The following is a 27923-nucleotide window of genomic DNA, read 5'->3' on the forward strand; positions in this document are numbered from 1 at the left end:
GTTTAAACCTCTCGCTTTTCCTGTTGTGTCGAATTGAAATTCTTTGATTTATTAGTTACATTAAAGTTAATTAATATAATAATAATAAGATTGTCTTGTTGTTTTTATTTTGTATTGTCAGATTAATATTGGATTATTTGGCTACAGTTTAATAATTTTATGAAATTAAAAAATGGATGAGTTGCGGGCATTTCTAAACAATCCATTTCCATCAAGTGCACAAATGACAAAGCTTCGAAGTCCAGTTACAGGCGGTACTCGTATAACTAAAGAGAACAATATCGATGAACTAAACAGACCCCTAGAGCATCGAAGCTCTGCATTTCCAACAGGCACTGATTATGCCCGTGAAATTAAAAAAAAAGAAACCGAAATGTATTTAAAAGTAAGATGTTTCTCGAATATTTTCTTAACTAATATCATTCTCTAATGTCAATATTAACATTAGACCTAAAATATAAAATTTTTCTTAATTTTTTTATTAACAAAAAAGCTTTGTGCAATATTATTATTGAACCGATTATATAGGCCTTATTTGTATTGAAGTTGTCGCCCATCGAAATTGGAGAAATAGTTTTGATACCTTAATAAGGGAATTTACTGGAAAAGAACACGATAACATGCCTTATTTAGTTGTATTTGTCATTATTATTTTATTATACCTATAAAACAGAGCAAAAAGTGTGTAAATGCAAAATATATGTATTTAGACATTAACTTCTATTTTCAAATTTATATTCCAGTGGAACCATTAGTTACTAATACTGAACTTTCTATTTATTCTGCATCAGCCAGTGCACAACATGATAAATAAATAGATTTTTTATTATTAAAGGATTGGATCATTTGAAAATTACTAAAGGCCTTTAATTTTAGCATTAAATCTTTTCTACTAAGGCATTTGATTTTTTAATTATATGTCTTTCAGTGTCTTAATATCAATGTTTCTAAGTCAAGCCAATATCAAAAGTATCTTCCAATTGGCACCAGAAGTTTCCATGTGACTATAAAAAAACATTACTCATGCCCTTCGTGCAATGAAAAGGGATTTCACAATTTACTGCCTTCAATATTTCCTTTCTAGTTATGAACAAGTCAACAAATAAAAGTGCCTTTTTTATTTGTTAACTTGTTTCATTATTACTTTTTAGGGCATCCATATTTAAATTTCATTTATGAGTTTGGTTTTAAATTACTCACATACTTTTCTAGTACAGTATGCTTGGATTTCCTTTAATTTTTTATATACATATATGGAAATATCAAATAATATGCATGCATGTTGACTTTACATGTAATAAAAGAAATAATATACATAATTGTAGAATGAGAGAGATAGAGAACTGGGAGAATGTGAAAGTGTTTCTGGAGGACTTGATTCTTTGGAGCAGTTATCATCATGTTTTACATCAAGACAGAATTTGGAAGAACTTACTGAGGAATCAATGACAGAAGTATATAACAAATATTCATTTCAAAGAAAAGAGGATACAAATAATTTGGCTATTAATCCATATAGGCAGCAGGTAAATGTTCATGTTTTTATAAAAAGGGATTGTTTCCCTTTTTCAATGTAATAAATGCTATATAACATACCTGGCAATTGATTTGGCATATTGGATGGATATGGAAGAGTAAGACTTACAACAAAAATTGGCTGTTTTCAGGTTTGTGGTGTTGGTCTACATGTTTCATATATACATAAATAATGTGTGTGTGTGTATAGTTAAAACTGATTAGTTTAACCCTTTTTCTGTGATCAGCAACTTCTGATACCGTAAATTTGTTTTAAATTTGTTTTTGTGCTGATATTTTGTCACATAGTAAAATACACTTATTCATCAATTTTGCCCCTATCATGGATAAATTGGCTAAGAGTAATTCATTACTAGGTGCTCCACAGCAAAAGGGTTAATGAAAGATTAATTTTTCATGAACAAAATATATTTTTTACAAGCCAAATAAAATGCCAGGAACTATAACAGTGTATTCTAAAATAGAATATAAAGATAATGACCAAAAGCATTTAATAAATTTCTTCATGTAAAAATAGTAGTGTAATTTTCATTATCTCCTTATTTATAAAATAATTTAATACAATGTTATGTTTCTTAGATCCTAGATCGTATCACTGGTTTTCCAGTAGTGATCATTGAAGGCCCAACTGGATGCGGGAAGACAACTCAAGTACCACAATGGATACTTGATGATTCATACAAGAATCGCAGATTTTGCAAAATTGTAGTTACTCAACCAAGAAGAATAGCAGCTATATCTATTGCTAAAAGAGTTGCTCAAGAAAGAGGTTGGAACATTGGTGGCGTTGTGGGATACCAGGTTAAAATATTGCTTTTATTTTTTGGTTACTTGACTGGTAAATATTTTCTAACAACAGACAAGATTTGGTTTATTAAAAATGTCATTTACTAGTTGAATATGTAGTTGTGTATATTTGTTAACATTAATACACCGGAAAGTAATATTGTGTTTGTTGACATATTTTACAGAAAAACTCATCGATTTTTACTGTTCTGGCACAAAAGGTTGTTATTAACAAAGCTGAATATAAAGTTGATTAGAAATAGAAACTTGTTAAAAAAGTAGTTGTGTGAATTTAACTTAAGAAAGAGACATTTTTTTCGGTCCCTCTAATATTTTGGAGGTGGGTAAAAATGACAAGCATATCAATCAAATTGTTAAAAGTTGCAGCTATTTTTGGGGGTAAGCGGATAATTAACCAGAATTAGGTTTCGATCATAACAGATCTTGGTTTGCAGGCCACTGTTACAACGTAGCCCAGTTTCCCACAAGTGGGAATCTGAAGCTTTCTTTGTTTTAAGGTCCAGTTCAGAAAAATTAAGACAATATTTTTTGGGTAAAGGAGAGCAGAGATGACTTATAGTGAGACATTTGGACTAGATCAAGTTACACCCAGTTGTGATAACTTCGTAGATTATTATTACTTTTAGTACTGCAGGGTACTCCAGTATCTTTGTAGATTTGGCCCTCTTGCCCATACCCTTTTCAGCTAGCTTAGTGGAGAATGATCCAAATAAAACTTCTAGTAATTATGAACCTAACATCTAAGGACTCTCTAATCACTATTTCAGCATTACAGCTCCTAGATGCCCAATTGGGCCAGCAATTGCTTGCTAAGTTTAGGCACACAGGCTTGGCACGCAAGTGTAGTCAGAAGAGGCAAGTAGCGTAGAGTGAAGAAGTGCTCACACTTGACAGTGTTTTGCCTAAAATGTAGAGGAGTTTAGTAATACTAATTGTTTGGTTTTTCAGGTCTTAAAGATCTTTATCACTAAAGCCACATAAAGAAATGACATCAAATTCCCAAACTAATAGTTTAATAATTTAGATTTCTGTAAATAAGAATAGTCTTTATAATTACTTATTTATTATATTTACTTTGTTTTCATTGTTTTATAGGTAGCATTGGAAAATAAAACATCAAATGATAGTCGCATCCAATATGTTACAACTGGTGTACTGCTACAAAAACTAGGTAAGTGAAAACATTTTATGTAATGTAATGGTTATTTTTTTTCATTGGTGTTGCCAGACAATGAAGTGATACAAATTCATACTTTTCTATTTAATGGCAATCTGTAATATGAAAAAGTTTTTGTGACAAACATTTTAAATGTGAAATATGCCTTTCTTTAATTAAAATTTTGTTCTAATTTTAATTATCTATTAACCAAGTTTTAGTTGCAATACATTTATTTGTTTTATAAAGCACCATGTATTCATTTTTGTTGTACTACTGCTACTAATTGTTGTACTAACACAAGTTGTACTGCCGTTCCATTGTACCCAAGTATTTTAATTAAGACATACGTATGCTCAATAAAAGAATTATTATTTTAATGACCTTTAGAATCATTTCCAGAACATAAAAGTTTTAGCTTAAATAATAATAACCAATGACTATTGCCAACCAAAATGTCTCCAATGAACTTAGGGATTATTTTAAATTTACATTGATACAATGAATTTAGATTCAGATTTTTCTTCTTTTAGTTACTGCTAAAAATATGAATGAATACACCCATATCATACTGGACGAAGTGCATGAACGAGGGCAAGAAATGGATTTTCTGCTATTGATTGTCAGAAAACTTTTATACACAGTTTCACCGAAAGTTAAAGTAATACTCATGTCCGCAACATTTAATATAAAGGCTTTCGCAGACTACTTTGTGACACCCACGCCAAAAGGTCTACAAATGTCTACATGCATAAAAGTTGTTAAGAAGGATCCATTTTTTACAGTAAAGGTCTTCTATTTGGACCACTTGAATAAATTTGGATCGGTAAGTCTGTCTTTAGTAATGATTTTTGTTTTTTCAAAATTAACTATGACTTTTGTAACTAATATTGAATTCGAGTATTTTATTATAAGTAAAATTTAAAGAATACTTTAAAATAGATTCAAACAAACCACAATTTAGGCCTTCTATAACTGTTATTACCAACACTGAGCAGTCAGGAAACTACAAAGAAAAGATGGTATTATTAAGATTGTCAGAACTGGCTAAATGCAGACTACTTCCTACAGATTTTATTCTAGAGCTATATTCAGTAGTAGACATTCTTCGGTTGAAATAATGATGACAATAACATTTATACAAAAGTTCATTTATCAAAATCGTTAAGTTTTTTTAGTTGTTTCATGTATGAGTTATCAAATCTCTAGCATGTCTCATATGGATAATAATTACCACTTTTAGATACTACAAAAAGCCATACCAAATGAAGACACACCGGGTATTACCACAGAAATGCATCATTTGGTTATAAAGTTAATAAATGCGTTTGAGCTGATTGATAAGAAGGAAGAAAATTATGAAAATAGATCAGAGACTGACTTGTCGTCAGTGTTAATATTTTTACCCGGTATAAACGAAATCGAAGAATTATACAATTGCTTGACTGATACGGCATTGAGGTAAACATATTTTATTTCATAAAAACGTTAAAAATATGTCGCTTTTAAGTCGCCATAATGAAAGTGATAAAAAATATGTAGATTAATTATATCTTATTTTAAAATTTGTTAAAACCGTGTCTGATTTGAATTTAGCTAAACATTATTAGTTTCTGATGATGACACTTTTCTTTTTTCAAATATATTGGTCGTTTTTTTTATTTCATTGTAACCATTTTTATTAGAGATAATAGTTACTTGTTCAATTCCACACTTAGTGACTTGAGATACCATACATTCAAGGCAAGCTTTATCTGAAGATAGAAGCATTTTCCTAACTGGTAGTAATGGTGGATCAACCTCACTAACCATAGAATCTTGTAAATATTTTTAAGGAAGTCCAATGACTTCGCTTCCTACCATTGTTGTTTGAAATCTATGAGGGACGCCTATATTCAGCAGTGAACGTATTAGGGCTGAAATGTTGACGATTAAGAGCTCCAACCCTTCAAGTCTCTCATAAGAGCTCCCCCTAGTGAGCGCTGGAGCTTGTAAGAGGTAGCGGATCCAAAGGCAATCAGAAGCGTTATAAAATACCTAATATTTTCACGAAAAAACATTTCCGTCATATTTATCTTATTATTACGGCATTGATATGTGATATGTAAAAGTATCAATGTTTTTTGCTCATAAAAAGCCCTCCGCCTTTGATAGCGCGGGTCTAGAAACGTTTAGGTATTTTTTAGACTTACACTTTACGCGTTCATATATTTTTTGTATTATAAAATTGAATATTATAATATGACTATATTCTTTACAATAATGATTTGATATAATAAATGACTATTTCGAGCAGTGGTTGGCCAGTGGTAAGGACTAAGAGTTGCGATCGTAAAGTCGCGGGTTCGATTCCCGGCATACAATCTTATATAATTAACTTTATGTGAGTTAATTATATGATATTGCCACTGCTCTCAAACAAGTTTCCAAAGTATTGTCAGCAGCGTCTTCTGTGTACCATAACACAATATTGCAATAATACAATATTATGGGCGTCTATAGGCTGAAATGATATTTAAAAAAAATGTATAATGTTTGTCAGAGCTAAAATAGCAGATGAAGAATGTCTCAAGTACAACTGGTGGGTTTTGCCGCTGCATTCGACTATCACCGCCGACGAGCAGATCCGGGTGTTCCAGCGCGCGCCGCCCGGATACCGCAAGATTATACTTTCCACCAACATTGCCGAAAGCTCTATCACTGTACCTGATATTAAATATGGTGAGAGATCTTTTCATTTTAAAGCTTATAAAGCCTGGACTTTTTTTACTTACTACACACTTTCTTATTACACATTCTATTATGATATACTAAATGCCTTATAGGCATTCTGCACTAGTCAATAGATAATAGTAAATAGTCAATAGATAATCAAAGCAGAGGCGGGTATGTAAATGTCTTGGTACACGGGAAGTAAGAGTAAATTCTCTATGTATATATATATATATGTATATATAAATACAATCTAGGAATTATTTATATATTTAATATGTAATGTACTTCAATGAGAAAATAAAAACAAAGGGCAGCCGGTAAACGGCGATTTCTTCGAGATAACCATTAGACGGGCTTGGTTAATGAGGACAAATAAAGCGTGCAGTAATAAAATTATAGAAGAATAATATATAGGCAGAATACATCTGAACACGAACCTGTAGGCCTAAAAAAAGCGTGGGCAAAAGTGCGTTTAATCGGGCGGGGATTACTTTGAGGAAGATGAAATTTATTTGGAAAAATTAATAATTAACATTTTATAAACTAATTCTCCGGACCTTTTTGATCCAGTATCATATTACATGTACACCAATACCTCGCATTGCGTCGTTTCGTTTTGCGTTTTTTTCGAAGTTGCGTCGCTGCTTAATTAGTACTAATTTTCACTGTGCGTCGTTAGATTTACGAGGTTGCGTTGTTTTGAGTTCGAGTTTTTAATTTTTTTTTATTTTCTTTTTTCCCCAAAAGATGGCAACACTTTTGTTTCTAATTGCTCCATGCCATCAAAACTCTGGGACTCCCTTTCTAACTAAAAATCAACGCAATTTGCATACAGTTTTGTTTTCACTCTGTTTTGCTAATTTTAAGAGTTCACTTTCAATTACATAATGTATTGTAATGTAATGTGTTGTGCTTTTTTTAAAAGAGAATAATAAATTTATATAATTTTTTTCCGGTTGTTTCTGGTTACAAAAAAGGTAAATATTATTCCAATTTATTTTTTGGTAGAGTAATATTATTTTTGTTTCTTAAATGTTTACTTTGTTCAATTTTCTTTTTAAAAAGTATTATTTTCGTCACCATAGAACCTATCTTCGATCTTTACATGGTTTGCTATAGAAAATCTTAATTCACTTTGCGGCGTTTCAATTTGCGTCGTGTTTTTTTCGAACGTAACCACGTCGCAACGTGAGGTATTGGTATATATACTATTAAGGTGAAGATAATTACATCAACTCTTAGATAGATCTCGAAACATCTATTTAAAATAATATAGTTATGCAGACTAATTCGAATGTTAACTTATATTTAATTATTACCGATATTTAAGTTTATCAACTTAAAAATATCTTGTTGTAGTGATCGATTATTGCCTGATGAAAGTTCTTGTGGCGGACGAAAATACTAATTTCACATCTCTGCAACTGTCCTGGGCTTCGAAGACCAACTGTGAACAACGAGCTGGTCGCGCCGGTCGTGTGAGGGATGGTCGAGTCTACCGACTTGTTACCAGCAAGCTTTATGTAATTTTATTTCTATATTTTATAAAACAAGAAAATCTTAGACCTTTCTTATCTTACTTTTAAACCTAAAATTAAAAGTATTAAATCAATGTTATAATAGCATTCAAGAGATTTTAGTTGATCGAAATCTGTGGAACTTGATTTGTTGTCTCATTTATATGGTTGATACTATATTGTACATATAAAAAATATTAAATTTCCATTTAAAAAGAGTTGCTGTTGAGTTTGTGGCCAGTTCTTTTTAGCAAATCAGCATTCAGAGTCATTGGTAGTTTTCTACTTATAATGTTACAATAATTGACGATTCAAAAGCGCTTGTAATTTAAATATGTCAGGAATTATATAACATATACTTTAGTTAATAAAAAAAAAACTTTTATGTGGTATAAATGACGTTTTATAGTAATGCCTGGTTTTGATATTATGTAAATATTAACTAAAAAGTCATATCACTGAAGATTGTGTAAGTAATGTCTGGTTAATATCTTCGAAAGGACATATTTAAAGTATTGTGAATTTCGAGAGAATTGTTTTTGCATCTATTAATTTGATTTTAAAACGTTCATGTTAATTTTTTTTTATTTTTAAAGGCCAACCTACCGGAAGAATGTGCTCCCGAAATAAAGCGATGCTCGCTTGAGAGACTCGTGTTACTTGCTAAGATGCTGGATATGGGAACGCCTAGTGAAATTCTCGCTTTAGCAATGGATCCACCTGACTTATCCAATATACTCAAGACCTTACTAGTTCTCAAAGAAGTAAGTGATTATTTTGTCATAAATTAGATCTTCCTATAGTTTTTAAATATTTAATTTATATCTAATGGATTCAGGCGATATTTTGCGGAAGTCCATCATAACTAAGAAAAGGACTAGTATATAGCTACTTCCGCTATGTAGCAGTAGTCGTGCAATAAAGTGCACCGCCCGCCAGCCAGCTGATAAATGCGCATGCGGGAAACAATGCGAATTACACAACTACCACCGTTAAATCACTCAACACGTGTTTCACCCCTCCATGAGGCATCTTCAGGAGTAATGTTACACCAATGGGTGTTTGGCACTAATTTTTTCTTAAGTATTACAGTTACTCCTGTTTGTCTGGTAAAAATCTTGACAAATTTAAGCGAAAATAGTGTAGACGAAGAAACTTGTAGTTCTTTGTTTTCTGATAGCATAATTTTAAACGAGTTGCGGGTTCATTGATGAATATTCGAATGTATTGAATAGATTTTTAATCAATTGTAGTGAATGCTGCAAGCTACTGTATATATTATTAATTTATTTATATTATTTTACATGTGTTAAGCACATTTACTGTGACCACTTGTATACATTAAAGTATATAATGCCAGAAGAGCCAAACAAAACAAACAAAACCCATTCGGTTTAGAACAATTCATTTTGTAAGTTGTATTATTACTAAGTTGTCCCCTGTATTGTTGTATGTTTTATCCATATAAATTTTTGACAAAACAAATTTAAATAACGATGGAGTTAATATACATTGTGTGGCAAATGCAACATTAAATTTTGATGTGTTTTATGATTTGTTATTATTTAGATCTATGAATTCATTTAAGTACAGTTGTAACAATTATTATTTTTCTACAGATAGGTGCATTGAAGAAGAGGGAAGCGAGCGAATGGTGCGATTTTGATGGTGAAATCACATATCTGGGCCGCATCATGGCCAAGTTGCCCCTGGATGTGAGAGCATCTAAGCTTATTATGCTTGGTTATATTTATGGATGTTTTGACGAAAGTATTATAATGGGTTAGTATTTAATTTAGTTGTATGCAATTTTATAGTTGATAAAGGTGTCTCTTGCTGGTGACGATCTGTTATTTCCAGTATGCTTATTTCTGTCACTACCTCATTATATATTAGAAGTTGAATGGTACAAATCTCCAAAATAGGTCAGTGCTACACACGGTTTTGGAAAAGAATCATTAAACACCTAGAAATTGTCTAAGTATCTATTGTACACATATAAAGAAAATATTTTTTTAAAAAAAATATTTTGTATTATGCTGTGCTTATTTAATGTCGGTAAAGTGCAGTGGCTGTTTAATCTTGACACTTCATAGATGGCCCTATTAATAATGATGTTATGATGGCGACTATTGCGGAAGCCGGTCGGTAAAGCAGTTGGTGTTTAAGATGTTAAAGTGATGATTTAAAAAATTGCAGATAAACTTTTATAAGGAATTGACAATTTACATGTAGATATACATATAAATGTATACGTATAGTATATATATGTATACATATAGTATATATACATATAATATATACATTTATATGTATATATACAGTAGCTTAGCCGATTTACAGATAAAGAAATCTAGAAAATAAATAATTAATGACTAATTACTAATCAGTCCAGTTTAATAACTTACAATGTAATACATTATATACAGATTCCTGGTAGATGAGCTGGTATCTTCTAACTTTATCACCTCGGTAATCTCTATCTTGGCGAAAATTTTTAAAATTGTAAAAAGATTGGTACGCAAATAATGCAAAGTGTCAAAGATAGTAGTCAGAAAATTTGATTACATATGTAATACCATGTATAGTTTTGGTTTTTTGTTTCAGCCGCTGCCATGTCGGTGAAGAATGTATTCAGTAGCCCATTTCGCGAGAGACTGAATGCGTACAACTCGAAGCTAACATGGGCTGACGGCTCAATGAGTGACTCCATCGCATTCCTTAATGTCTACAAGGCACGTGGAAAACTTTGAGTGAACTATATTATTATATTTAATATTAATTTTTTTCTTTTAAAATAGCATTCGTAAATGACATTAATAACAGATTGAGTGCCACGTGTGTTCACAATGAAATTTCCGTCAAGTCGCTCTACACGAATTTACATTTAAAATTGTATGATAATTCTTTTTAAGTATGGGTTTAGTTGATCAGCGATGGGAACTCTTGTTTTCATTCGAATACGGGTGACTTGGCTTTATGAGAACCTGTACTATCACCTGATGTAAGTGACATAGCAATCAACATGATATCCTTAATGTTTATATTCTCTCCAATTCAGAATGTGGAGAATTTACAATGATTTCAACGATCTCGATGTACAGATCTTTATCGCTATGAAAGTTTAGAAAAGAAAAATTTACACATCTATTTTTTTTTAACGGCTTGGTATATTTATATATATGTGTATTTATATATTTGTATATATACACCATATGTAACAAAACCAAAAAAATTGATATTAATTCTTAAACTATTACAGATTGATATTAAATCTTAAACTACTTTTCTTAATTATATGCTGTTTTATATTATAAATATTGTACTGTATAAATAATATTGTACAAGCCTAAAATAGGTAGATTCATCAGAATTTGATATTATTATTACGCTTATTGTTCGTCTGAAATGGCAGTGGGTAAGGGCATATTGCTTGTGTAACCGAAGGCTGTTGGGGTCGAAAGGTTCTCGAGTGGCGACCACGAGCCGGTAGACGCGGCGTGGGTAGGCCTCCCAGTCGCTGGATGCGGGCAGCGCGTGACGAGGAGCATCAGACGTGCTTTGGAGCGCGCCTTCGCCTTGCAGTGAGCGTCTATTGAATGAAAAGAAGAAGAGGAATGTGTCTGCTTTACGTGTGCTTTTCTCAATAAATAAATACAATATTTGAAATCTTTAGGTGTGGAATCATTTGCGTCAGTTGAACTACTTCAAGCAGCAAGGCGGCGAGGCCCAATGGGCGCGTCGTTTTTACGTGCAAGTGCGTGCGTTGCGAGAGCTGGACGATTTAGTGCGCGAGCTGAAATCTAGATTGTCCCGTGAAGGTCTGGACCCTCAAACTGGTCCTTCGCCATGGGCTAAGCATGAAATCAGTCTGGTGCTCAAAGTAAGATATTTCTCAGTTTTTTTGTAATAAGATTTGTTTGGATAAATATATTTTTACATACATTTAATATTACACATTAATAGTAATGAAAGTAAAATTCGGACTTTAAAACGAATGCTATGACATATAACACAAACAATACTTATTACACAAAATCAAAGTGTCTAATCCGGTTCATTCAAAGAACTTTAAAATTTGAACTTGTAGAGCGCCTTTTCACACTGTCCTTGTAGTACCATCAATATTGGTTTATTCATATTGGCAGTTTTTTATAGGACGCTGAAAGCTGGTTGCTTCCAACCAGATTAGATGCCGCCAATGAAAGTTCTACGGTTGCAATGATAATGATATAGTGATAAAGCTGTTATTGTACAGTGTCAGAAAATATGGCAGAAATTTAATAAATCCAACAAGATGACGACCAATAGGCAAGCCTATATAGGGGAAGTAGGAGATTGTTCTTCTGGCGCGCCTCGGAGTACATTGCAAAAGTTAAATTGCAATCATTAAAGCAGTTCTTGGTTTAGGTTGAAATTGCTGTTAGCCCGGGGGCTTTTACTGCTTCATCGGAACTGTGTTCACGGAGCGGAATGGTCCGTGGACTTAAAAATAAAACAGAAGCTTGACAGACGCATTCGCACGCTCTATCCTAGTAGAGCTGTGTATGTGCGGCATGGGATGGTAGCGTAGACCACAGGCGAGTCAAGGAGGGATTCAGTTCCAACTTCGGTTCACCTACGCTATTCAACAGGTGTTGTAGGAAAGTAGTGGTAGTGCAGTAGCCAAGGACTAGCCGCAGTAGTATAAGACTTAGCGGGTTCAATTCCTGGAAATATCTCTTAATCAAATTTTGTCCATTAATTATGTAGAGCTACCACTGCTCTGAAACTAGTTTCCAGAGGGTGAGCAGCAACGTTCTCTGCGTGCCATAATACCACACTGCGATCGTCAATCTGGTCTTTCAAGCTTCGCAATTATGGTATATTTTCCCATGGATATCTTTAGGGGAGGCCATACCTTGCAGTGCGAGTCTATGGGCTAAACCGATGTCGACGAAACAAAGTATAATATTAACGGTCGTGCATAACTTTTAGAAAGGATGGAGCTAAGAACAGTAATTTCGGCCGATGAGTCTATTGCTTTTCGGTTCCCTTAATATATTATTATGTTATTTAATTTTTGTATCTCGCAGGTGATACTAGCGGGGGCGTTCTACCCGCAGTACTTTGTCCAGTCGTTGTCGGACGAGGGTCGTGAGCGTGAGGCGGTGCGTATTCTGGGAGGGCTAGACCCACGCTGCACCGTCTACCTTCGTGGCTTCCCACAAAACCAACCCATCGCGCCCTACGTGTCGAGCGTGCGCCATGCGGTACGCCGCCTGCTCTTCGACGAGCCCAGGGTCACCTTTGACTCTAACAGCAAGTCAGTCTTTAAATCTTATATAATTATTATTATTTAAAAGTGACAATACACCGGTAATATGAATCTGGTGTAACAATAATTATTTGTACCTATGACTTGACTTCAGTTAGTATATATTTCTATGGGCTATATGTATAAGCTTTTACAATAGAATCCCAGCAAATGTGTTGTGAAAGGTGGTAACAACATCTTAAATGGCTTAAAAGATTGCACAACTCAGAAAAGATGCGTTCACCACTAGGCTATTTTTCAAATTATTTAAAAAAATTATATAGTCCCTCCGAGATCCTTCCGCCAGTTCTGCTCAGACTTAACCGAATAGGTGGTAGACTTAACTCGAGGTCAACAAAACATGTCCATCATGTTTTGAATAAAGAATGTTTGAATTTGTATTAAGAATGTTTGTGAAACCTCAGCTTGCTGTGTTATGGTGATGGGAGCGTTGGATAATGAAAATTAACAAGGCCATGTTTATTACAATTAGAAATTTGATATAATTACTTTATGATGTCGTGAATGTAATACTCGATACTAGATTCTATCTGTTACTTAATAATTGCTGGAGTTTCTTCCACCACTACTCCCAGCGCTAACGCTTTCTGAAGTGGTAGTAGTGATATTAACCAGACAATAGCAACCGGTCAAACAGAGTTTTTCTCTCTCGGGCGCCCTTGTGTCGGAATGCTAAGCGGGTATTATCGACAAGTGACAGCTCAAGCCGAGGTCCCCACTGCGGGGCAGTCACTCCATTAAAGTTCACCGAAGCTATCTAATTGCTCCGCGCCCCAATGCAGTCAAATAATAATATTCAGCGGCCCAAGCCGAAGCTCCTCCGGCAGCCCTCGAGCTTTGCTACTTTAAAAGAGGTCTTAGGCTAGGAGCACACGCCCTGCCATTTCATATCTGAGGAATATGCAAATGCCATTTGAGCAACAGTGAGAGTCGTATAAAAAAATCTTTATAAGGAGTATGAGTGGCAACGCGCATTATTGGATTTTTTCCTTGAAACGTTAAATTACGAATTATGTTTTATTATTATTATTTAACTTATATTGTTAAACACTTACTGGCTATGAGAAGAAGGTATAGCGCTGAAACCTCTTCCCAGTAACAGCTTTACCTGCTACTCCTTGTTATCAGTCCTAGGAAGCGGCCAACTTTTAGGTGACTGGTTGTTGGAGCCGTGGTTTAAACAATTCAATACCCGTATAGCGTCTGAATTCTTTATCACTCGACAAAGCTAAACATTGATTCGATAGTTTGCTATTAGCCCAATAAGTTACATTCATTTAGTATAAAATTGTTTAGTTTCAAATATTGTAAAATGTTTCTCTCATGAAAATACTTGGTATCATAATAAAGTGTATAATGCAACATTTAGTAAAACTTGTGTTATTTTGCGAGATTTGGTTGTTCATAAAATTCCTTGAAGTTTGATATTAAAAAACCGATAAAACTATAATTTGCAATCAAAAATCAGGTGCCTACAAGCTATCTAATACTAACGCGTAAGACAAAAATTATTTAAGTGTATTACTTTGGCTGGCGTATGACATTTTGATCTCTTTGTACTTTAACAACTATTCTTTTTTTAGAAAAATTTATCTGACCTTCTCCGATGGAAAAGTAGAAGACAAAAAGGGGAAAAAAGAAGGGGCAAGTATTTAATACTTTATTATGTTTGTTCATAATTTTGGTTTTTATTATATTAATGTTTAAATAAGTTAACTATTTTGACTTGTTAGTGTTTAAGCGTATATATTGATATTATTAGGTTCTCTGAAGGAAAACCACAATTTGAGTATTGATTTCTAGAGGATATCTAATCAACTAAATAGTTAATATGTTGACGTATACGTTTCTTATTTTTTCTCTTAAGTCCATGTGCTTTTCCTTATCATGGTTCCATTGTTTGAAGGGAGCATAAATCCCAAAATGTGCCTTTATCGAAAATTGTATAACTGTCATAAAATTAGCCTTCGTTGTTAAAAAAATATATAATATTAACAAATATTTTTGTACAATTTTCTAGGATCCTACCATCCCTGGACAAGTACTGTTACCAGTGTACAAAGCAATAAAGGCCCGGCAACTGAAAATGAATATTCGAATTCATCTTTTGCCGTAAGTATAACCAATTTCACTAGATACCAACCTGTTATCATCCATTTTAGGTCATAGGTGCCCACTATTAGACACAAACCTCCCCTCAAAGATAACGGCTAAACCACCGACGCGGTAAATTTATTCCTTTGCAAGTTCAAGCAATTCATTAAGCACATGCTCTGCTGAAAGTTATATTACTCTATTTCAGAGTATGTTGTTTTAATTTAAAAGAAAGAAAAATTACCGAGTTTCTTGTTCTTCTCAATAGGTGGCGCCTTACGAACTAACTTAAACTTTATTTTAAGCTGAAGATTATAAACGTTTGTAATGATCTAATTTAATAAAATTATCCTTATTTTGACTTTGTCAAAACCACCATTAAGTTTATGCTAACTTATTTGTTATCAATTTAATGGTGCTTTAACTAACTGTGCGTGAATTAATGTTACTTCAAGTACTAACGATGTAAGTTATGGTTAGATTTTCTCATTATATTGTCAAGGGTGGTCAGCATAAATAAGCTTAGCTATGACTTACCTCGTGACAGTAGGACGTAAATTGCAATTGTATTATTCTTATCTTGTATGTTCATCTAGGGTTGATAAAGCCAACGTGATGGCGGCGGCTTACGAGGTGAACAATTTGAACATCGATATCGAGAGGGTAGTTCCACGGCTACCCGAAGTGGATGACACGTACTGTCCTATCAGTATTTCAGAAGTAAGTGGACAATTAAAAAGTTGCACAGACCACCTTATGGTCGTTGGAAGACGGGTTCCAGCCGGTGCTATTTGGAAATGTATGCGGGAGGCCAATGTCTTTGTTGATTGTTGACATCTTACAACTGTAATGATGATGATGAAATTAATGTGATATCAATGAATATTTACGAAAACATCAAATATAAAGGATTTTTAAAATATTACCGTAGAAATAAAATTTATGTTCAACAGATAATAAAACCTTTTATTTTTATATTCCAGCTGTTTTGAGTGCCAGGCACCACTTTAGGGTCCTGGAAATAGTCATGATCACGATACGCCTAAGTTATTCCGTAATGTTTGCGAGCATGTGGACTGTATAAATGTAGTAAATAAATGAAAATGACAGTGGTAAATAAATTATAATTTTACAAAACAAGGAAACAGTAAAATAATACGTAACAACACAACTGCATCGCGAAACAAAGTGTCAAAATAAAAAAGTTTAAAAAACAAATAAAAATATAAAGAGGTTTTATATAACCCAGTAAGTCGCCAGTATTACCTTCTAACTAGGTAATTTTTATTTAGATTTGATAAACACCGAATGAGCACAAGGTATCTTGTGATATTAGTGTTATGCTCGGTTTTAGATGTAATTGTATTAAGCAGAGTCAAAAATACAATAGCTTAAAAAAACAAATAGATAATTAGTTGACGATCAATAACAGTTATTTTAAAAGTTTCAAGGTTGAATAAAATAATTTTATCTTTATTTTTTTAATTATGGGTCTGGAAATGATGAAGGAAATTTTTAATTTCAGCTGTCTCGTGAAATTTTTTAGGAATCAATATTTTACGAAATTATGATCATACTCATAATGTTAGCTGATAGACGCCCTTCGCAAGATATAAAAGCCTCCTCCAAACATAGCCTAAAATCTTTAAAAAATTTTTTGGTTTAAATACTTTTAGTTTTATTTTTTTAACTAACCCTGTAATTTTGTTGTCGTTTGTTGAAAATAAAAATATAATATTCCAGTATATATCACCGAGCAAGTTCTGGGCGCAGTACAACGATGAATCGACAGTAAATGAGCTAAAGCAAATACAAGCGACCCTCAACCGCAGCGGGCTGCTGACTTGTGACGCCATACGTCCAGGTCACCTCTGCGCGGCGCCTTACTCGGAGTCCAGGGGCATTGTACTGTACCGCGCTCGCGTACAAACGCTCTTGCCCAGGGATATGGTAGAGGTAAGTTTACAAGTGTAAGCAAACCAAGATTACTTCACTCTAAATATATTAGCAGACTCGCTGCTCCAAAAGACTACAAAAGCTGGTCTGTGGCAGTCCAATAGGGTAAAGACATAAAAAGATATTTAAAGTGATCAATTCACTGATTTAGTGATTTAATAGTAAAGAACGACTCTTTTCCAAACAATGTGATCACTTTAACACTGATTTAGTGTCTTAATAATAAACAACGATTATTTTCCAAACAAAGTGATCACTTTATTCACTGCTTCAATGTCTTAATAATAAACAACGATTACTTTCCAAATAGTGTGATCACTTTTACACTGATTTAGTGTCTTAATAATAAACAACGATTATTTTCCAAACAAAGTGATCACTTTATTCACTGCTTCAATGTCTTAATAATAAACAACGATTACTTTCCAAATAGTGTGATCACTTTTACACTGATTTAATGTTTTAATAATAAACAACGACTCCCTTGGAAACAAAGTGATCACTTTATTCAATTATATGTTTTAATAATAAGCAGTAGTTAATTTTTAAAATATTTTTCCCATTTTATACACTGAATGAATAGTTTAGGAATAGATAAGTAAGTATAGATAACTATTATCTGTACTTACTGGTGTAAAACAGTTTTATGTGACGTCAATTAATTACCTAAATGTTATTTAAACAACTGCGGAAATAATATGAAGGGTTGCGACGTCACGGTGCGTATTGTGGCAATGTTTGTTAATTAATGCAGAGCCTAATTGCTAATCCAGAGCCTCTACGATAGCCTCACTCGAATTGCAGTCTGTTGTGCGCTGTTGTGGCGGCGTTCTGGGAGGCGAGTTAATGTTGGCAAGAACGTAGTTCTTTTTTCACTCAAAAAATGCCGCTACAGCTACCAAAGTCTTTTTTAGAGGCGATAGATGTCCACTGCACGGCAGGGGCCACCCCCAAAGCTCGCCACTATAACGGATATTTGCTGCCCGCAACCCGCGACTACCCTACCCGTGACATTAACTATGTGATCGCTCCGCCTAGCGAGAGACCAACGCACGTCGCTAATATTAATGTACTCATATTTCCATTGCAATGGTTTTGTGGTACACCATTTTTTGTTTAATTACATTTAAGCATTCCTTTTATGAAAATATGACAATTTAATTAGCGGAATGTGTCGAAACATACAAATTTTGCATTTGGCATTTGATTTTTATTTATATTAACATCAAAGTTATGCAACCGATGGCCGTTGGGGCGAAAGGTTCTCCTGTGGCGATCACCAACTATATAGTGAAGGTTGCTGGGAAACCTGGAGTTTTTTAAGTGAGGTCTATGCATTGCAGTGAGTGTTGGCTGACATGGTGATGATGATTTAACAGATATTAGTTTGATAGAGAGGACATGTATATATCGGTGGCATTAGGTGCTGTACATAGATTACGGTAGCTACGGGCGCATGCACGTGTCGAGCTTGCGGGAGCTGCCGGTGGGCGTGTGCGCTGCGACACCGCCGCTCGCCATGCAGTGCGTACTGACCGGAGTGGCGCCCGCGCCGCTGCTGCACGACCACGCCGACTGGACCCCGGCAGCAATGCAACTTGTGACGACGCTGGCCGACCGCGGAGCCCTGCACGCAAAGGTTTCTCTTACTCACATTACTTGCAGTCATTAAAGAAAATTAAGCCACCTTTTATAACTTAAATCCTTTCGGAGTAACACCGCTAGACGGTGAATTATGTAAACTATACAAATACACTGACGTTGTCTGTAAACGACGTTCTTAAAAACAAGTCGTCGCGCGGATGTCGTCTGTAATGAATCTTCCATGGGTCTGAGTGTACGACATATATAACAAAGTTCCACAAGATATCTTAGACCATCTTTTTCTTAGTTTTAAATCAAAATTATTAGGCATGTTATTGAATAAATCTCATAGTATTAAAGATTTAGTTTATTTAAATGTGTGGAACTTGGTAATTTATTTACATCTTTGATATGATAATGTACACATAAAATATGTAAAAAAAATAACTTAAAAAGACCTACTGTTGAGTTTCTGGCCGGCTCTTTTCAGCAGATCAGCATTTAGAGCGAGTGGCTCAGCTCCACCTCGGTCCTTAGCTTAAAATCAATTATTTAAAAATAATAAACGATTGCGTTATAAATATATATGAATATTTATTATTTTTAATTAAATATAAGTATTTAGACTAAGGTCTTAAAACTATAAACACTGTTACAATAAAAACACAATTGTTAATTTTGTTTTTGAAAATAAAAGTGGTATTTACAAAAAAAAATGCTATAATAGCATTACATAAAGTAGCAAATGCAATTTTTGTAACTCTTCATCTGCTTGGTGTTGGTTGAAATTTTGTGCAACAGGTAAAATGAAACTATTTATTAGTGTCAGAAAAATATCCAGTCTGTCTACATAGAACGTAGTATTCGTACGAACAAGGTAACTGATGCAGTGATTAAAAAAAATCACAAATTTCTGTATGAATGCAAAATAATTTAAAAGAAGACTTGGAACTTTATTTAATATAATATATTCGCATAGAATATAATAAACAAAATGGACATTGTTGCAAAAATAAACAAATGCAATAAAATGCAAGGTAAAAACCAATAGTATATTTAGTTAATGGTTAATTTACAACCAGCGGTAGTTCAACCAGCCAGAGTTGATTAGCTGCGGTTTCATTATTTATTTCGTCGTTGTTTTAGTCCATATACGCCCACTGTAAGACAGGCCTCCCCTAAAGATATTTTCTAGGGGGGATATAATCGCCTCGCGTGGCAGGAATGCAAGTGATCGCAGTGTGGTGTTTTATGTTGGTGGTACAAAGATGACGCAACTGCCCATCTTGGAAACTTTTTTAGGACCAACGGCAATCCTATATAATTAATGAACAAAAAGTGATACCTATACGATTGTATCCAGGGAATCGAACCCGCGTCTCAACGATCTCAAAAATTACTCCTATATCACTGCTCACGCATTAGTAATTAAATTTAAAAATTACTTACCGCCGTTGTTTAAAGGCATAAAATGTATATTCATTGTTTGTACCAATGGATTATTTTAATAAATTTATTTACTAAAGGATTATTTTTTCAATTAAAAAGGTTTTTGATGTCGTTTTTCATCATTTCAGATTCCAAAAACCTATTCATTACAAAAAAAATTATTTATTTTACATTCTTCGTGTGGTTACGTGAACAGGTTTATTCAGTGGTGAGAGGCGTTGTAGCGGTAGAGCTGTTTGCTGACGGTGGAAAAATCAGTATCAACAACGAACTTTTGGAAAAGAATCTAGCAATTCCTTGTGAAGAAAGCTACGAATCTAAAGTAAGTTAAACTTATATTTTTGTGTATGATTACAAAATATTAGCCATGGAAAGGGCTGTGCTCGGAGCTTTGCTGCGACATCGAATCAGAAATGAGGAGATCAGCAAAAGAACCAAAACCGCAATTTAGCACACTGCTTAAAAATGTATTGTCCTTGTGGAAAAACAATTTGATAAAGACGGGTCGAAGAATTGCTTGTCTTAAGTGTAACCGAAGGCTGTTGGGGCCGAAAGGTTCTCAAGTTGTGATCTCACTTGGTTAACTAACAACATAGTCTAGCTCGTAGGAAGTTGCTGGATTCGGACATCGCAAGGCAAGTCATTATGGCAACCTTTGAGGGAGGCCTATGTATTTCAGAGGGCGGCTATCGTCTATACACGAATACTGTTTGTATTTAATTTTAAATGTTCGTAAACCAATGTTTTTTGTCCTAACTTTCTTCTTAAATTTACTTTAATTATTTTCAGTTGAATCACGACCTGAGGCAAATGGCAAACGAATTGAATATGGCACAGAAACGTGCGTACAATAGGGAGCAAATGGAGGCGGCTTACTACCAGCTGCAGGAGATTGAGCCGCCTAATTATGCTGATTGCGACTCTGAAGTTATTCTGAAGGGACCTTTCAGGTAAAACTACAATTATTTATGTCATTAAATTCGTTTCATGTATATGTTTTTAAAATTATTCAAAATTATTAACTATTTTTTCTGTTTTATAATCTATAGAAAAAATTGTTGTTGTAGTTAACTTTATTATATTCAGAAAATTCAAAGAGTATTTGCTCTATGTCCACGATGAGCGTTTTTGGTCTTATTCACTTTGTAGTAACTAACCTATCTATGTATTTGGTTTTGATTAAACACATATTAGCTAATGCTAATGCTGGACTTTGTACTGTCCAAATTCAGTGCAATAGAAAAACACGTTTTTCAAAGATATCACATTGTTTTATTTAATTAATAGTAAATTAATATTTTGTAACAATGATATTTAACAAAAATAAGCTTTCTTTACTCTAAAAATCTTAAGTGAAAATGTGATTATATTTTTAGTATAATATGTTATGATACACAAAAGGACAGTTGTTTTTTTTTTTTAATTTACTTTGTGCAGCTGAGATTGTTGTTTCAACTAAAATATTTCCTTAGCAATTTTCCTATTTTAACTGTCCTGTTGCCTAAACAAATAAATAAAAAAAATGTAAAATTTAGGAAGTGATTCATTTAGATTTATAACTATTATAATATAATAAGATATGGGGTCACTTGGTTTGAATTTAAATTCATTTAATCCTTTTTATTGTATACGCTAGAAAATGTATATACATAGTTGAATAATAGTAAAGAAAAAGTGCAATGGCCGGTCAAACAAAAAAAAACAATTTCTTCCATAGTTTCACATTAACAAATTATACATATATACTAATAATAAATACAGTATAATACTTAATTATAAATACGATAATAAACAAGAACAATTACACTTTTTACAGTCCGTTGGAGACAGTGGTGCACAACATGATGTATGCTGGTCGTGAGAAGCAGGTCAACATCGAATGGAACTCTGTTAACTCAGTGTTGCTCGATACAGAACCGCAAGAGGTATACGAAAGGTAATTACAAATATTATAATCATGCCAACTGATGTATAATTTGTAGATGAAATAGTAAAACAATTTAATTTATATTTATTATCTCGAATAGACTTTGCAAAGTAACTTTGAATTCAAGTCAATGTCCTGACATATATTGTACATTTAAATAAATATTTATACATAGTGTTATTGAATTCAATCGTCTCTATATACTACAGTCAAAAAGGGAATGTTGATTATTTAGCATTAAATGGGTTGGTAGTAAGGTTATTACATAAGTTGTCTAAGTAATTCCGATTGAAAGAAATATTTACTTTTTACTAGTTAATATAAGCGAAGAAAAAACAAAAGGGACACATATATTCTCTTCCGCAATGGACATGCTTTCGGTGTCAGTTCTAAGATATGACTTATATGACCGCTGCACCTGCACAGATAAATTGTTAAATGCAATGCATGTGTATAAAGCGTTATAGGCATGTGACAGTGTGGATTTGTCATGAGTAAGTTATTGATAAACCGGGGCAAAACATAACGTAATATTAATATATATATGTTTGTATTATAGTTTTATTCATGTAGTATTTGTATTAGTTAATAATATTGTAAAATAGTAGAATGTATGTATACGTGTGTAAATAGGTATGGTATTATGTTACTATAGAATTTTATAAATGTGTTAGTATAGATATACGAATGTAGTAAAGTAGTCTAGAATTATATATGAATTCGGGAATTTCTTTAACGCCAATTTCACAATTACTTCATGTTATAAATATTGAAACGTAGATTTATTTATGTCATACGCTGTTACATTTGTTATACAAAATGTCCTATATATCATCGTCAAAAATAGGTAATTAAAAAATTAGGTAATAGAGCAGTGTAAAATATTTAAACATATTTCGTTAAAGTTGGATTTAGTTATATTATTGTTTTAAGTACACAGTTAAAAAAATGCAATTCTTTTAAAAAATCAGCTCAGCAGTATGAATTGGTCTGCCGTATATAGAAGTGTTTATTTACTGCAAAACAAAGAAAATGCATAACAGTAAAGATTTGTAGTCAAAATACTAAAGTTAAAAAATGCAGAATAGTAAAGTTTAAAAAAAACTTTAGAGTATATAAAGTCATTAGTTTTATGACTGCCTTAAAATATTTGATATTTAATTTAATTAATTTAGTAGAACCATTTATCGATTACAGCTGAACTATTATAACTGTTTTGTGTTACGAATTTGTTTTTATTATTATTATCATGATTTTTTAATTTTTTAATTACTATAATTATTTTTATTATTATGAATTCGTGTTGTCGTTTGAATATGGCTATTTTATTTGTGTTATATCGCTATGTGAAGTGCTTTTGATATTGCAGGTTGTTAGTAGCAGCCGAGGTGGGTCAAAATGACACGGGGAGCAATCTGACGTTGCGTCACACGACCTACCTGCCCAATATACCAGGATTACCGGCAATTATAGCACTTCTCTTTTGTCCTTAGTAAGTAATCATTTATTATTGCGACCATGGGTCGCGGGCTCGATTCTTAGGATACAATTTTATATAATTCACACTTCATTCATTATATATGATTGCTAATGCTAGTAGATAAGTTTTTAGAGAATGAGCAGCGTTCTTTGCATACTATAATACCTCATAGTGATTCCCAAGCAGCCTACCAAACGTGGTGGTGGGTGGTATATCCCCTATATCTTTAGGGGAGGCCTAACATAACAAAACATTTCATTTGGTCGAAATATCCGATTTCTGTGCATATCTCAATCTTTGGCTCAGGAACAAAGCTTATTGTATATAGAGTTTCCTTAGAAACATAGCAACATAATATGTATTACGTCAGTAATTCGAAAACACTTTAAACCAAGAAAATAAGGCGTTGTATTACCAACCCCAATCATGTCTAAACAGACAGTGTTGAATATTTATGAAGTAAAAAAAATCAGAAGTAGTTAAAAATATATGTAGTGCTATGCCTTGCAGTGGGTGTCTATAAGCAGACATGATATCAGTGACGAATTTAAAAATGTACCTCCAGTACAGAGTTGCGACGCTCTGCTTGCGGCACGCGGTACGTAAGCGCTTTGTGTGGACTCGGAAGCTCCAGCGACGGGACCCCTTACTTCCCGGAACATGACCTCCTGGTCGACATTGACGCGGATCTCAACGTAGCTGACATTGGATTAGTAAGCTCTTTTTTTTAACAATCAAATAATCTATTTACAATCACAGCCAGCTTTTGATTATAAAAATCTCCCCATATAATTTATCTTGTCAAAGAACAAATATCAAAAGAAAAGGTCCATTTCTTCAGCTCTATAAAGACAGTTCTTAATTACGAGAACCTATAAAAGTTTCTAACGCGTCCTGATCTGAATAGAGCTCACCAAAAATTTATTAGGTTTTTATTGTGATAAATTTAACTAACACCTGTTTTGTATTAATAGTGCAATTATTTTGTTTTTGTTTAAGTTGAATTCTCACCTAAACAGGATTTATGGTCTTATGTGTTCAAGAACTTTTTTTAAATTTAAATACAGTAATAACAAATTTATGATTAATATAAAAAAAATTAAGTGTTCACTAATATAAGGAGACAATGCGTATGTACGTTTGGGTTGCTGATGTAAATAATTAACTTGCAACAAGTGGCTTTTGTGTTGCTAGTCATATGATTTTAACTTTTTATAAAATATTAGATTGTGAGAAATTATTTAATTAATCACATTTACGTTAGATTAAATTTTCCCTTGTCCAAAGAAGAAATCTTTGTTCGCTAAATATAATTTTATATTTATTGTACTATGCTATTTATATAACTATATTTAATATTTGTATATTATAATATAAATATATATAAAAATGTGTTATATATCTATTTATATTTTATATTTCCGTGAATATATTTATTTACTCAAATAACTGTCAATTTCTGCTTATCACAGATTAACCACATCAGACATCTCATGGACTACACGATGTACTGCTCTGATGCTCACAATGCGCCAAGCAACGACACAATCAACACTAAACTGCCCAAGTTTATACGTGAAGATCTTCTGAAGTAAGTTATTTCTATATTTTAAAAAGTTAGAAAAAGGGATTTTAAATTATAATGTTTTCATGTAAAATTGTTAAATTTCTTCTAAAAAGTGCGTCTTTTGAATTTTTGGTTGGCTAATAATTAACTATTTAAAAGTGCGTGTAAATGCCTAATTGAATTTGAATTTTGAGATTTTAATCTTGAAATTTATATTTGAATTTTGTTTATTTGTAGGCTGTTGATGAAACACCGCACGCACCGGGAGTCGCAGTGCGTGCCGAACGCGTGGGAGTGGCGCTCAGCGGAGGAGAGCGAATTGCTGGAGATCAGTGCGCCGGGCATGGAGGAGCGCGCCGTCGTGTTCCCGCTGCACGCGCCGCTCGAGCTGCACAGACCCCCGCGGGAGAAGCTGCTCGCCTTGCGCAACAGTAACGACGAACTTAAGCGTCAAGTGACCAGGTCTTGTTTGCTTTTTTTATATTAACTTCGTTTCAGTATCTTCACAGACGAAACAGATCTCACTTGACGTTTGATTCCCATTTTCAAACATATCTTCGAAAATATTTCGCTTTCTTGTTACTTCGCCGATCCAACTGTCGTCGGAGAAAGATTCCTCCAATATAAAAACTGCAGGTACGCTTGGCAAATGAGATAGGAGGTATGTGGAAAGCGGGATAGCTTCGACAACGGGAAAGTTCTTCCCGGCCGCTGCGACGCGGCCTACCGTGTCTGGTCTAAATGTTTCCAGGTAACGGGGATTCTCAAAGCACCTGTATGGTTTTAAGCTCAAAGAGAGCTACTCGTGTATCTATGACCCGGTGCTAGACTAGACCGTGGTGCACGCGATCACTTGCTGTCCTGTCTATGAAGGGATAAGAATAGACAGCAAAACAGAACTGGGTAGGAATATCTCTTCCTGCATGCATTATGGAAGACCACGAGAACCGTCGCATTGTCTTGCGGTTTTGTACCATGGTTATAAGCGATGTGATAAATCAAAAACAAAGGTTGGGTAAAGAAAAATTACCTGAACTAATATAGAAAACAAAAAAATTATTTTACAAAATTGAGAAACTAAGAAAATATTGTATATAACAATGAAGAAAGGTAATAACAAAAGCAAAAAAAGGAAATTGAAAAATGTAAAAAAGTAAAATTGCAAGAAAGGTGGTGAAGCGTGAATGAAATATACATAATCCCGCGAGATTGATAGATAATTTGAATTTAATTTTTTTATTCTGGACAAGAGAGAGAGAGAGGATATAATAAAGAACAAAAATTTTTAAAAAATTGATGTGTAAGTCCATGTCATAGGCCAAGATAGGGGAACGAGAGGCACCATAAAAAATAAGGAAAGCGCTGTGTTTGTAACCGTATTATATTGTAATATATTGTAATAGGAAATTGAGTGCAATTTAAGATGTTTGAAATACTTTTATTTTTAATTTATATATGCAATAACACAAGGTTTCAACATCAACTATTAGGTAATAAATATATAAAGCGACTGGGAATCATTCGATGAAAAGTAACAAATCTGTATATCGTTAAACTGATTGTAAATAAGCACAAAAAACCAAAACTAATAATTTTTTTAAATAATAATTCAACAGGACCGCTTTGAGCTCGAATCAGGAATTGACGTGCAAACTGTGCAACACGGCGGCATTGCCTGTGCACGCCATGCGTATACATCTCTACTCTAACGCGCACAAGGAAAAAGTGGACGACCTCAATGCTGCCTTAACTGAGTAATTGAAGTATTATAGTTTTAAAAAAATCAAAAATAAAAGGATTGTGATTGAAATTTTCCATGTTTCACCAAGACATTACATCACGATAGTGTGTGACGTAAGTGCTCTAAATTAGTAGAGATTATATTTATAGTTACATGACAAGTAAATATTATATGTAAGTTTAGATATAAAAATGCTGCATAGCATATATAAATACAAGGAAACTTGTATTATTCTTTATAACATATAAATATTTACCTCGAATTGTTAAATAGCCTTTGTTGGATTTATGTTTAAACATATTGTAAACTAAACAATAGTATTAAAGTAAATTGTAATTTGTGTTAATTCGAGTAAATCTTTTTAGTAATTCAATTTATAATCTTTTGAGGATAATTGGTTGTTCTAATTACGGTAAATGAAAATAAATTTAATTTTTTTAATGTAAATGATACTATTTTGACAGAATTCAAGCATGTATTTTCTATAACCTTTTTCAAATAAATTAGATTTAGATTGAGAATACACGATGTAGTTTAATATATGTACAAAGTTGTAAGAGACATGTTTTTTTTACTTAGAATATCTTTTTGATGTAATAGTTTAAATTCATAGTTATGCATCTTTTCAAACTTGTTCATTGGGTTGATATTTACTTTAGTAAATCTCATTTATTTAATGAACAATGTGAATATTAAAAGGTATTATTTAGTTTCTGGTATACACAAAAAAAAACATAATTTTGTATAGTGATGCTATATGCTGAATCAAATGATTCAGCATATAGCCTTGTGATATCATGTTAGTTATATTATAGTGATAAAACCGATTGTTTTTATTTTTTTTATTTTTTGCGCATTCATTTAAACTTGTTTAAACCGACTAAATTGTTATAATTTTAACGTGATTAAAAATGATAATAAAGATCCAGTTTTTTTTTATTGTACATTTGCTATCTCCCAATACCTAATTAGTTGTATATGTATAGCAGAGTTAAAAGAGTTTCTGATTTATTTTTTATTTCTGTTAATACATAAGCGGCCTTATAGATCATGAGGGAATCTGAAATTAAAAATGCC

The 27923-nt window shown here is 33.1% G+C and overlaps 1 protein-coding gene across 1 annotated transcript; it reads left to right on the forward strand.

Annotated features, from left to right (window-relative positions):
* spn-E (spindle E) lies at positions 1–27111 on the forward strand. Its single transcript, XM_068762817.1, has 26 exons — positions 1–385; positions 1326–1526; positions 2116–2337; positions 3439–3514; positions 4033–4325; positions 4743–4960; positions 6042–6220; positions 7574–7737; positions 8328–8495; positions 9351–9513; positions 10339–10466; positions 11408–11614; positions 12807–13036; positions 14632–14692; positions 15069–15160; positions 15739–15862; positions 16886–17098; positions 18522–18737; positions 20328–20453; positions 20921–21081; positions 21948–22067; positions 23428–23550; positions 24104–24251; positions 25011–25129; positions 25343–25567; positions 26722–27111. The coding sequence occupies exons 1-26, from the start codon at positions 173–175 to the stop codon at positions 26861–26863; spliced, it is 4332 nt and encodes a 1443-aa protein (XP_068618918.1). The 5' UTR covers positions 1–172; the 3' UTR covers positions 26864–27111.
* The last annotated feature ends 812 nt before the right edge of the window (positions 27112–27923 follow it).

The sequence above is a fragment of the Battus philenor genome, unplaced genomic scaffold (assembly GCF_028537555.1).
Source record: "Battus philenor isolate CCGP_79_NKW_IND1 unplaced genomic scaffold, ilBatPhil1.0.hap1 SCAF_17, whole genome shotgun sequence".
NCBI classification, from domain to species: domain Eukaryota; kingdom Metazoa; phylum Arthropoda; class Insecta; order Lepidoptera; family Papilionidae; genus Battus; species Battus philenor.

Coding starts and splice junctions, on each gene's coding strand:
- spn-E (XM_068762817.1), top strand. CDS start 173: ATGGATGAGTTGCGGGCATTTCTAAACAATCCATTTCCATCAAGTGCA. Junction 4,326..4,742: donor ACTTGAATAAATTTGGATCG/GTAAGTCTGTCT, acceptor TACCACTTTTAG/ATACTACAAAAAGCCATACC. Junction 9,514..10,338: donor TGACGAAAGTATTATAATGG/GTTAGTATTTAA, acceptor TTTTTGTTTCAG/CCGCTGCCATGTCGGTGAAG.